The sequence below is a fragment of the Gobio gobio genome, assembly GCF_949357685.1.
Source record: "Gobio gobio genome assembly, chromosome: 12".
Classification (NCBI taxonomy): Eukaryota; Metazoa; Chordata; class Actinopteri; order Cypriniformes; family Gobionidae; genus Gobio; species Gobio gobio.
This window is the reverse complement of record NC_137105.1, coordinates 54399895-54412966: the sequence shown is the minus strand read 5'-3', so window position 1 is coordinate 54412966 and position 13072 is coordinate 54399895. Positions and strand designations below refer to the sequence as shown.

At 42.6% G+C, this 13072-nt stretch overlaps 1 protein-coding gene across 2 annotated transcripts in view; it reads right to left on the bottom strand.

Annotated features, from left to right (window-relative positions):
* LOC307135114 (uncharacterized protein) overlaps positions 1–13072 on the bottom strand; it is a 129859-nt gene that overhangs the window by 103146 nt on the left and 13641 nt on the right. For both annotated transcript variants that reach the window (XM_079831301.1, XM_079831302.1), the window contains exons 2-4: positions 7945–8657; positions 717–1310; positions 1–353 (exon numbers count right to left, since the gene is read on the bottom strand). The exon at positions 1–353 is cut by the window's left edge and continues 1768 nt beyond it. In XM_079831301.1, the coding sequence (XP_079687427.1) occupies positions 1–353; positions 717–1310; positions 7945–8636 (1639 nt within the window). In that variant the 5' untranslated portion in view covers positions 8637–8657. The remainder of the gene's footprint in view (positions 354–716; positions 1311–7944; positions 8658–13072) is intronic.

Here is a 13072-nt window from a genome sequence, read left to right as displayed (position 1 = left end):
CTGTAAAGATGTCATTGCAGTAGATTGTAGTGTCTTGTGAGTGTTGTGTTCTGGCTGTTTTCTCCATCTGTAAAACCTCATGTTCTTCATTCACTCCTCCTCTCTCTCCCTCTATGATGTAGAGCTGTGTGTAGATCCTGTTCAGGAGGGCTTCATTCTCCTGGAGTTTCAGTCCCTCAAATAATCTCTCATACTTGTTCTTCATGCTGGTTTTGTGTCGGTCTTTGACTCTCTGGAGCTCATTCATTGGTTGATCGTGTCTGTTCAGGGACGGCGTAATGCTGGGGAAAGTGTTGTTCAGACGGGAGACTGAGGCGGCTCCTCTAGAGATGCTTCGCTCTCCATATACTCTGCTGAAATAACAACAAGAAGAACAGATTAAAATCTAAATCAATCCAGATGTCAATCTTGTATTTTCTGTGTAATTAATGCTTTCGTGTCAGTTTCAGTTCACAATGCACATTGATCCAAAGCAGCTTCACAGAAAACAGAGAAGTAGAAAAACACAGAGAAAAGGAAAACCGTGTCTTTCAATCCTCCAGGGAGCAGCTCAAGGTGACAGAGACCAGGAACAAACTCACTAAGAGCTTTAAGAGATGATGAAGAAACCCAAACCTCATCCTCAATCTGACACCAGAGATTCTGTCAGACAATAAGTGTCTTATATCTGCACATTGGGATCAAAGTTCATTTTCCAACTTCATCTTTATACTCACAGTTGATCAGGAGTCACTGTTCCATCACTGAACTCAGGAGGTTGACGCATGGACCAGTCACTCTTCAGAGACACACAGCTGGGGTCAGAGGTCACTGTTCCATCACTGATATCAGGAGGTTGACGCATGGATCGGTCACTCTTCAGAGACACACAGCTGGGGTCAGAGGTCACTGTTCCATCACTGAACTCAGGAGGTTGACGCATGGACCAGTCACTCTTCAGAGACACACAGCTGGGGTCAGAGGTCACTGTTCCAGCACTGAACTCAGGAGGTTGACGCATGGACCAGTCACTCTTCAGAGACTCACAGCTGGGGTCAGAGGTCACTGTTCCATCACTGAACTCAGGAGGTTGACTCATGGACCAGTTCCTCTTCATAGACACACAGGTGGGGTCAGAGGTCACTGTTCCAGCACTGAACTCAGGAGGATGATGCATGGACCAGTCACTCTTCAGAGACACACAGCTGGGGTCAGATGTCACTGTTCCATCACTGATATCAGGAGGTTGACGCATGGATCGGTCACTCTTCAGAGACACACAGCTGGGTTCTGCAGATGAAGATCTCCGTCTCTTTCTCTTCCTGGAGATCCTGAGAAAACAGCAAAATAATTCTAGTGCTGCTGTTTTATTTATTAGAAGTCAAATCTGATTTTCTAGTGTGAAAGTCACACATTAAAGTCAAATATTTATGATCGCCAGCAAACTCTGCTGTCTCCCCCCACACACACACACACACACACACAGGACAATGCAATACACTTTTCCGCTTTTCTACAAGTAAAAACCATAGACTGTAGACAGGTTGAGGAGGTGACGCTATCCAAATCTATTAATAATGTCACTGATTAAACCTAGTGCCTATAACTCAATAATATAATCACATTGCTTTTGAAAGTTCTGTATTTTGTTTGGTTTAATAATTAAGATTACATTTGCGAGTATGATTCTCACTCGGCTTGTGAATAGTAAAACTTGCCCGCAGACACTTCAAAACTATTCACAAGCTTCCATAGATGTAATTTTGGTTGTCACTTGTTGAATGTTTTTTTTTCTAAATACAGTGTGTCATGTCTGTCCGCTGAATGTGACCATCTCCGATTCTCCTGCAAGGCCATATGGGAAAGTGAATATTTACTAGGGGTGTAACAATAAACCAATCCCACGGTTCGGTTCCTGTCACGGTTTGGTTTGGTTCGGTTTGGTTCTGTTTGCTGTGGGTCAGGGTTCATGGCGGGCACCAGCAATAATAACACTAGATTCACTTTTAACTTAAAGGGGCTATATGCAACTTTTTCCCCAAAATAAACGTAACAATAGCCTTTTTATTTTACCATTTATGACTCAAACATCTCCTGATGAGCATACTGACACCTTGTCCGCTCACAGTGGGTGCACCTATAAGCCTGTATCCTATTTTTCCTATTTTCTGGCGGGTCGTCTTTTCCCGCGCTGTCTGCGGATGTGACGTCACCACCGCTGCGAGAGCGAGCAGAAAATGAGAGCAGTTCTGTTTTTTGGCCACAGGTGTCAGTCGCGAGTTTAAATTTCAGAAAAACGCATATAGCCCCTTTAATAATAACAGCAATAATTTAACTTTATACATTGGCTTCACATTTTCTTTAGAGCAGTTAGCATACCTGAGTAAACTCACATGAAATAAATGTCTGCTCTGTACACTAGTCAGAAATAATCTCCTCATTTGACCATTTACCCTACTTGTTTTTCACACATTTATTTCAAAAAAATTGATGACACACACAAGTAATGTCCCACTGTAGCCTACTTAACAAGCACAAACTGTATGAATATGACTAATACTGATTAATAAATAGGCCTATAAGTTAAAGATATTAAATAATTTGTTAATACTATAAAGTAGCCACCAAACATATCAGTTACCATGGCGAATACACAATACTTCATGAACTGTTCATGAAACATGAAAACTGCTCCTGTAAACAGAACGAACATCATAACTGCATGCCTTCCCAGCTAACACACGTCGAACCAGTTCCGTGATTTATTGGTACTTTACTTTTATTTCATGAATTACAAATTGACGTAATGTTGCATGCTCTTGCGCTCATAATATACGTGTGATAGGGCGCATGTAACTAAAGAGTGTGTGCGCTACAAGCACAGTATAACGGCTGACAGGACAGGAAAACGTTTTTTTCTGAAGTGAGAGAGACTTTTTATTTCTTAACAAGCTGAAAATGACGATGTTGCTGGGACTCCAAGGTAACATTAGCCAACCTGGCTAAATGGGGAAACTAGAGGTCAACCGATAGTGGGTTTTATCGATACTGAAGACTAAGATTTTATTATTTAATATAAGTTTCTGTATTATTCTTTACTAATATTCATTATCATTTGTATTGTATCATTCATTATTATTTGTAATTATTATTATTTGTATTGCATTGTTATTTAGTCAGAGTAAGTCTGAGCACATGAAGTGTGAGAGACATGGAGAGGAGATAATTTTGAACACAGGAATATGTAGCATAAGTTTTCCAATTATGCACATGTGACTGAAGTTTTCTGTAAGGAAGTATTGTTGTTGTTTTCCTACCAATGCATATGACATGTCACAAGTTCTCTTTAAGACATATTTTGAACAATGAATAACAAGTTTCTCTATGCATACGTTCAAGGGTATATTGTGCCACGTGAAAGCACGAGGTATAGCGCAAACAACCTGTTTTTCTGGTAAACAATTATTTCACTGTTTAAGCAACCTATAAAATCCAACTGGGTGTCCAGGAAGACAGAGGAAGCTGGAATGAAGACCGTCTCTCAGAAAATTGTCTTCCTCTCCTATGTCTCACTTAAAATAATAAAAAAGAAATCTCTTGGCAAAATAACTGGTGTCCGGTCCTGTGAATTAAACCACGGGGGGAAAAGCTTAATTTTTAAGTCTACAGATACCGAAAACTAGTTTGGACCGCCGATAACCGATTAATCGACGATAGTTTTTAAAATGGATACTGGATAAAAAAACATAAGTAAAACAGTGCTGAACTTTATAACAAGAAATAAAAGCTAAAAACAGTACTGATCCATGAAAATGTGCTAAATTGAAAACATATAAATATGAATATTAAAATGAGAAGTTCTAAGAGAACAAATTCTTCAGAAAATAATTTAAACATTTAAATATTACAGGTCAAATGTGTTTCTTTACCTATAATCTAGAAACATGCATGTGCATTTCATAGGTAACATATGCAAGTCCCTATGCAACAAGGATGAATTAGCTAACATGAACTAAATGCATTATGGATAATTTTTTACAGCATGTATTAATGAGCAATACAATTGTACCTTGATCATTCATGTTAATTCATAGTGTATTAACCAAAGTTATCAGATAAAAATAAAAAAATCAATCTCAATTTAATGTTGAAATGAACATACTAAAAATGAACAATACTTCCACAGCATTTATTAACCTTAGATAATGTTACAGATGGAATCTTATTGCAGTGTTACCATTTCATATAAATACTAACAGTCTGCTTTAGAAGGAGATTATCTAATAAAAATGAATGCGTTTCTGCATTGTTTATGTTTCTGTCAGCAGCATGACGATACAGTTTGCTTTCTCACATCACTAATTTTATGCAACATTTGGGTCTGACTTGTGTTTTTATCACATTGTTTTAACTGCTTGAGGCACTGCTAATGTTAGATGGCTAGTTGTAGAAAACTGACGTGTCTACAATGATCAGTCGTCACATTAAAGAGCGTCAAAACGGCATTTATCGTTTGAATTTCGTGATAAAATGGACAGAATACTTAATATGTTAGTGTGGGAACTAGGGCTGAAGTGTGTTCCGTGCTTAAAACAAGTCGACCGTATTGGCAGTCGTTCGTAACCGTTCGGTACACACGTGCACCGAACAGAAAGCCCTGTACCGAAACGGCTCGGTACGAATACGTGTACCGTTACACCCCTACTATTTAATCTAATGTCAAGGAAGAAAAAAATAATAATAATGTTGTGGCATAAAGTGAAGGGAGAGCTGTGCTGGGGCAGCAGAGGCGGGGCGGGGCACGTTCGACATGAGAGGATCGCGGTTCGAATCGTGGGTGGTGTATCGCGGTTTTTCGGTTCGGTTTGAATATCGTTACACCCTTTATATTTACAATGATACAATAAGCCTCGGTTACATTTACATCTATCCAACAAAGAAATAGATCAACTTTTGTCAGCTTGTTTAACGTTTTTATTTGGACACTGCGTCGATGCTGATAATTAGTCTACGTCAATATTTTGAGTCGACTGGGTAAGTTGGGTACGATATGAAATTGTATTAGTAACGGTATTTTAAAAATGACAAGAGTCTAATAAGTATTTTTAAATTTGCGTCGATGTGTGACAGCAGGAGTGACGGCGTGTGTGTGAGCTCTGCTTCCACCGTTCACTAAACAATGGAAGCAGAACAGTCAAATATATACAGGGTTCCCACTCTTTCAGAACACCAGATTCAAGGACTTTCAAGGACTTTTTAAAGCACCTTTTATTTTAATTCAAGCACAATAAATACAATAAAGGTGGATGTGTTACTGCCAATCTGCACAGTATATCAAATACCTACTGTACCTGTGTCTATCATTACTGCAGTAACGCTAAGGCATATACTGACAACTAAATAGGGGCATGCGACTTTTAAAATCTAATGAGGAAAGAGGCAGGTAAAGTGTACAAGAGAAGGAGCGAGTTTTAACGAGAGATGCCGTTTGCAACTCTTATTTCTGCTTTTAACATTTATTTCACACTGGTTTTTAAATAAATCATTACTTAATTAAAACATCAAAATATAGAGATAATATTGTATACATGAATTTTCCAATTAAATGAAAAGATATGGACACGTTAATTGTTAGGCATTAAAAATATGCTAAATTATTTATTAATCACCTGTACATGGTACCTTTTAAAAAATCTATTTTAAAGCTTTTAAGACCTGCACAGGGTGATATCAGATGTCGGAAAGTTTCCTAAACCATAAAATGACTTTCCTTTATATTAATACTAATACAACTTAAAATGTATATATTAATACAACTTAATATTCTATATATGTTATTATTCTAAATTTTTTAAAAGCACATTAGTTTCTTATTGATCCACCAGTAAACATTTACAACTGTGTGTAAGCTGTGTAAAAATATAGGTTAAAATGCATTAGTCTGAACAAACCAACTGACGCGCTGATAATGCAATTTCACTCTTTGACAGTAGGTGGCGCTTATGGAACAGCAGATATATATTGGTTTCCCCGGTAACCTCTGTAAACAAAAGAGCGCTGCGCTGATAAACACTACTTTATTAACCGTTATCCATTGGAACTTTGATAAACCAATTTTTATGTAGCTCAACCCTGAGCCAAGCATCACTGAATTTGCACTTCCCTGGCACTAAAAGCTCCACGTTATGTGCTCATTATGCAGAGCTGCTTGCACGTGATCACGATCCATCCGCTCACACAGCATTTTTTCAGGTTTTTCCCGCTTCCACCCCAATCAGTAGCGCTGTTTTTTTATGGCTTTGGCAGCGCATAAAGGCCAATTTTTGTATTAGCACCATGCTACTCTAACAAAATGTAGTTCACGCTTAATTCAAGCACTTTCAAGGACCTATGTTTGTTTTCAAGTACTTTCCGGGCCTTGAATCCATGTGTCTGAAATTCAAGGACTTTCAAGTACTTTCAAGAAGCGTGGGAACCCTGTATATACGCGCAGCTCAGGAAAAAGAAAGCAACAGAAAAGTGCGGCGCGGCCGGGACATGCTCGCGCACACGCCTTTCACTCATACAGATGGCGATGCCAGTTTCGCAGATTATTGGGTTTGAATGGTCTTTAGTGAACGTATACAGAGTTGAATGAGAAATCGGGTGTTGGTCCGTGCAGCTCTTAAAGGGCCGGACCTCATATTCTGTGTGAAGCAGGGCAGGAACAGGCCGGACAAGTGAGTTTTTAGTTTTTTTAAGCCTAAATCAATGAATAGTAAGTTCTGTCATATTATTCAATTACTTTTACTGTTTTTTGCCATGGTGTGGATTCAGTATCGGTATTGAGGTATTTTAGTCTGGTATCGTATCAAAGTCATAATTTTGGTATCGTGACAACACTATTCTATATAAAAAGTATTTGCTGATATTCTCTTTGTTGGTTTACAAATGTGTACCTTTTTACTCTTTTAGTTTTACATCTTGTCAAGGGCTTGTTTACATTTATACTTTTTTATAGTAGCCTACACTACTGAAGGCCAACGTTGCAAGTTAAATAAAATATTTTTAAGTAAAATTGTTGAAAATTATTGTGATAAATTAGTCGATAGATTAATCAATATAAAAATAGTCGTTAGTGGCAGCCCTAGACACATTTCTACCATATAATGATGGCTGAAGCAGCAGCGAGTGCACAGCGTGTGACACGGTTTTTACGGTAACCAGATCAACATGTACCGAATTCTTCAAAACTTCAGTGAAAACATCAAATGAACATGCAATGAAATTAAATATATTTTCTAAACTGCAAACGATACAAAGAAGAATGTGAATATTTAACCAAGTCAAAAACAAAAGGTAAGCCGGTCTCCGTATTAAGTTCAGAATCTGCAAACGCAAAACGACATTAAAGGCAACAACTCTTAAGTAAAGGGATAAAAGTTACATAAACGATAAATCGGTTTGATCGATTTGAGCAACAATAAACGAGGCAAAACATAGGCATTTTGAGAGTGTGTTAGTGATTCCTATGTAGAAAATCACTTCCTGCCGCCCCATCTGCATTTCGCGCTACAGCAGTGACATCACATGCAAACAACCTATAAGAAAGCCCACCTGGAGGGCAAAACAAGACTTTCCTCCATTGACTGCAGGTCATTTTGAACAGGTTTGTGTTTGTGCTAATGTAGTGAGACACACCTCATGAACGATACACACTATCTACAGGTGAGCAGATGAACCCTGAATATGATCATAATACACAGTTTCTCATAAAGCACTTTCCCAAAGAAAATCATTATAAAAACTCTTATCCATTCAGCATTGTGTTCATATTCTGGGCTCGTCTGCTCGCCTGTATACCGTCTGCATCATCAATATGGTGTAAAAATGAATCTGATCTTCTCACATCAGTTTTACATGTACATGTATTTTACATTCACAGTCACATGACTGAAAACTATTAATTACTGTCATGTGTCTCACCTGGGGTCAGAGGTCACGGCTTCATCACTGAATACAGGAGGCTTATGCATGGATCGGTCACTCCTCACAGACACACAGCTGGGGTCAGAGGTCACTGTTCCATCACTGAACACAGGAGGTTTATGCATGGATTGGTTACTCTTCACAGACACACAGCTGGGGTCAGAGGTCACTGTTCCATCACTGAACACAGGAGGTTTAAGCATGGATCGGTCACTCCTCATAGACACACAGCTGGGGTCAGAGGTCACTGTTCCATCACTGAACACAGGAGGTTTATGCATGGATTGGTTACTCTTCACAGACACACAGCTGGGGTCAGAGGTCACTGTTCCATCACTGAACACAGGAGGTTTATGCATGGATTGGTTACTCTTCACAGACACACAGCTGGGGTCAGAGGTCACTGTTCCATCACTGAACACAGGAGGTTTATGCATGGATCGGTCACTCCTCATAGACACACAGCTGGGGTCAGAGGTCACTGTTCCATCACTGAACACAGGAGGTTTAAGCATGGATCGGTCACTCCTCATAGACACACAGCTGGGGTCAGAGGTCACTGTTCCATCACTGAACACAGGCGGTTGACCCATGGATCGGTCACTCCTCACAGACACACAGCTGGGGTCAGAGGTCACACAGCTTGGTTCTGCAGATGAAGATCTCTCACTGCTCCCTCTGTTCTCCATAATGATGAACTGACTTCAGACCTGCACACAGAACAAATCACACAGAACAAATCACACATAACGCTTTACCCAGTGGTGGCGCTAGACTGGAGCCCTGAATGTTTCCTGTTTTCTATCAGAAGCACAGATTTGCTCTCTGCACATCTACAGTGTCCACTTGCCTTGTCATTCACTCCTGACAGAACCGCCCACTGAGGCTAGTTCTTCTGTCTGAAGCTAGTTCTTCTGGCTGAGGCTAGTTCTTCTGTCTGAGGCTAGTTCTTCTGTCTGAGGCTAGTTCTTCTGTCTGAGGCTAGTTCTTCTGTCTGAGGCTAGTTCTTCTGTCTGAGGCTGAGGCTAGTTCTTCTGACTGAGGCTGAGGCTAGTTCTTCTGACTGAGGCTAGTTCTTCTGGCTGAGGCTAGTTCTTCTGTCTGAGGCTAGTTCTTCTGACTGAGGCTAGTTCTTCTGTCTGAGGCTGAGGCTAGTTCTTCTGACTGAGGCTAGTTCTTCTGACTGAGGCTGAGGCTAGTTCTTCTGACTGAGGCTAGTTCTTCTGACTGAGGCTGAGGCTAGTTCTTCCGACTGAGGCTAGTTCTTCTGTCTGAGGCTAGTTCTTCTGTCTGAGGCTGAGGCTAGTTCTTCTGACTGAGGCTAGTTCTTCTGTCTGAGGCTGAGGCTAGTTCTTCTGACTGAGGCTAGTTCTTCTGTCTGAGGCTAGTTCTTCTGACTGAGGCTAGTTCTTCTGTCTGAGGCTGAGGCTAGTTCTTCTGACTGAGGCTAGTTCTTCTGTCTGAGGCTGAGGCTAGTTCTTCTGACTGAGGCTAGTTCTTCTGTCTGAGGCTGAGGCTAGTTCTTCTGACTGAGGCTAGTTCTTCTGACTGAGGCTGAGACTAGTTCTTCTGACTGAGGCTAGTTCTTCTGGCTGAGGCTAGTTCTTCTGTCTGAGGCTAGTTCTTCTGACTGAGGCTAGTTCTTCTGACTGAGGCTAGTTCTTCTGACTGAGGCTAGTTCTTCTGACTGAGGCTGAGGCTAGTTCTTCTGACTGAGGCTAGTTCTTCTGACTGAGGCTGAGGCTAGTTCTTCTGACTGAGGCTAGTTCTTCTGACTGAGGCTAGTTCTTCTGACTGAGGCTAGTTCTTCTGACTGAGGCTGAGGCTAGTTCTTCTGACTGAGGCTGAGGCTAGTTCTTCTGACTGAGGCTAGTTCTTCTGTCTGAGGCTAGTTCTTCTGACTGAGGCTGAGGCTAGTTCTTCTGACTGAGGCTAGTTCTTCTGGCTGAGGCTAGTTCTTCTGACTGAGGCTAGTTCTTCTGACTGAGGCTAGTTCTTCTGACTGAGGCTAGTTCTTCTGTCTGAGGCTGAGGCTAGTTCTTCTGACTGAGGCTAGTTCTTCTGACTGAGGCTAGTTCTTCTGACTGAGGCTGAGGCTAGTTCTTCTGACTGAGGCTAGTTCTTCTGACTGAGGCTAGTTCTTCTGGTTCTTCTGACTGAGGCTAGTTCTTCTGACTGAGGCTAGTTCTTCTGTCTGAGGCTGAGGCTAGTTCTTCTGACTGAGGCTAGTTCTTCTGACTGAGGCTGAGGCTAGTTCTTCTGACTGAGGCTAGTTCTTCTGTCTGAGGCTAGTTCTTCTGACTGAGGCTGAGGCTAGTTCTTCTGACTGAGGCTAGTTCTTCTGACTGAGGCTAGTTCTTCTGGCTGAGGCTAGTTCTTCTGTCTGAGGCTAGTTCTTCTGACTGAGGCTAGTTCTTCTGTCTGAGGCTGAGGCTAGTTCTTCTGACTGAGGCTAGTTCTTCTGTCTGAGGCTGAGGCTAGTTCTTCTGACTGAGGCTAGTTCTTCTGACTGAGGCTGAGGCTAGTTCTTCTGACTGAGGCTAGTTCTTCTGACTGAGGCTGAGGCTAGTTCTTCTGACTGAGGCTGAGGCTAGTTCTTCTGACTGAGGCTAGTTCTTCTGTCTGAGGCTAGTTCTTCTGACTGAGGCTGAGGCTAGTTCTTCTGACTGAGGCTAGTTCTTCTGTCTGAGGCTAGTTCTTCTGACTGAGGCTAGTTCTTCTGTCTGAGGCTGAGGCTAGTTCTTCTGACTGAGGCTAGTTCTTCTGACTGAGGCTGAGGCTAGTTCTTCTGACTGAGGCTAGTTCTTCTGACTGAGGCTAGTTCTTCTGACTGAGGCTGAGGCTAGTTCTTCTGACTGAGGCTAGTTCTTCTGACTGAGGCTAGTTCTTCTGGTTCTTCTGACTGAGGCTAGTTCTTCTGACTGAGGCTAGTTCTTCTGTCTGAGGCTGAGGCTAGTTCTTCTGACTGAGGCTGAGGCTAGTTCTTCTGTCTGAGGCTGAGGCTAGTTCTTCTGACTGAGGCTAGTTCTTCTGACTGAGGCTGAGGCTAGTTCTTCTGACTGAGGCTAGTTCTTCTGTCTGAGGCTAGTTCTTCTGACTGAGGCTGAGGCTAGTTCTTCTGACTGAGGCTAGTTCTTCTGACTGAGGCTAGTTCTTCTGGCTGAGGCTAGTTCTTCTGTCTGAGGCTAGTTCTTCTGACTGAGGCTAGTTCTTCTGTCTGAGGCTGAGGCTAGTTCTTCTGACTGAGGCTAGTTCTTCTGACTGAGGCTGAGGCTAGTTCTTCTGACTGAGGCTAGTTCTTCTGACTGAGGCTAGTTCTTCTGACTGAGGCTGAGGCTAGTTCTTCTGACTGAGGCTAGTTCTTCTGACTGAGGCTAGTTCTTCTGGTTCTTCTGACTGAGGCTAGTTCTTCTGACTGAGGCTAGTTCTTCTGTCTGAGGCTGAGGCTAGTACTTCTGACTGAGGCTAGTTCTTCTGTCTGAGGCTAGTTCTTCTGACTGAGGCTAGTTCTTCTGACTGAGGCTAGTTCTTCTGTCTGAGGCTGAGGCTAGTTCTTCTGACTGAGGCTAGTTCTTCTGACTGAGGCTGAGGCTAGTTCTTCTGGCTGAGGCTAGTTCTTCTGACTGAGGCTAGTTCTTCTGGTTCTTCTGACTGAGGCTAGTTCTTCTGACTGAGGCTAGTTCTTCTGTCTGAGGCTGAGGCTAGTTCTTCTGACTGAGGCTGAGGCTAGTTCTTCTGACTGAGGCTAGTTCTTCTGACTGAGGCTGAGGCTAGTTCTTCTGACTGAGGCTAGTTCTTCTGACTGAGGCTGAGGCTACTTCTTCTGACTGAGGCTAGTTCTTCTGGCTGAGGCTAGTTCTTCTGTCTGAGGCTAGTTCTTCTGGCTGAGGCTAGTTCTTCTGACTGAGGCTAGTTCTTCTGTCTGAGGCTAGTTCTTCTGACTGAGGCTAGTTCTTCTGACTGAGGCTAGTTCTTCTGTCTGAGGCTAGTTCTTCTGTCTGAGGCTAGTTCTTCTGACTGAGGCAAGTTCTTCTGGCTGAGGCTAGTTCTTCTGACTGAGGCTAGTTCTTCTGTCTGAGGCTAGTTCTTCTGTCTGAGGCTAGTTCTTCTGTCTGAGGCTAGTTCTTCTGACTGAGGCTAGTTCTTCTGTCTGAGGCTGAGGCTAGTTCTTCTGACTGAGGCTAGTTCTTCTGACTGAGGCTGAGGCTAGTTCTTCTGACTGAGGCTAGTTCTTCTGACTGAGGCTAGTTCTTCTGACTGAGGCTGAGGCTAGTTCTTCTGACTGAGGCTAGTTCTTCTGACTGAGGCTAGTTCTTCTGGTTCTTCTGACTGAGGCTAGTTCTTCTGACTGAGGCTAGTTCTTCTGTCTGAGGCTGAGGCTAGTTCTTCTGACTGAGGCTAGTTCTTCTGACTGAGGCTGAGGCTAGTTCTTCTGTCTGAGGCTGAGGCTAGTTCTTCTGACTGAGGCTAGTTCTTCTGACTGAGGCTGAGGCTAGTTCTTCTGACTGAGGCTAGTTCTTCTGTCTGAGGCTAGTTCTTCTGACTGAGGCTGAGGCTAGTTCTTCTGACTGAGGCTAGTTCTTCTGACTGAGGCTAGTTCTTCTGGCTGAGGCTAGTTCTTCTGTCTGAGGCTAGTTCTTCTGACTGAGGCTAGTTCTTCTGTCTGAGGCTGAGGCTAGTTCTTCTGACTGAGGCTAGTTCTTCTGACTGAGGCTGAGGCTAGTTCTTCTGACTGAGGCTAGTTCTTCTGACTGAGGCTGAGGCTAGTTCTTCTGACTGAGGCTGAGGCTAGTTCTTCTGACTGAGGCTAGTTCTTCTGACTGAGGCTAGTTCTTCTGGTTCTTCTGACTGAGGCTAGTTCTTCTGACTGAGGCTAGTTCTTCTGTCTGAGGCTGAGGCTAGTACTTCTGACTGAGGCTAGTTCTTCTGGCTGAGGCTAGTTCTTCTGTCTGAGGCTAGTTCTTCTGACTGAGGCTAGTTCTTCTGACTGAGGCTAGTTCTTCTGTCTGAGGCTAGTTCTTCTGACTGAGGCTAGTTCTTCTGACTGAGGCTAGTTCTTCTGTCTGAGGCTAGTTCTTCTGTCTGAGGCTAGTTCTTCTGACTGAGGCAAGTTCTTCTGGCTGAG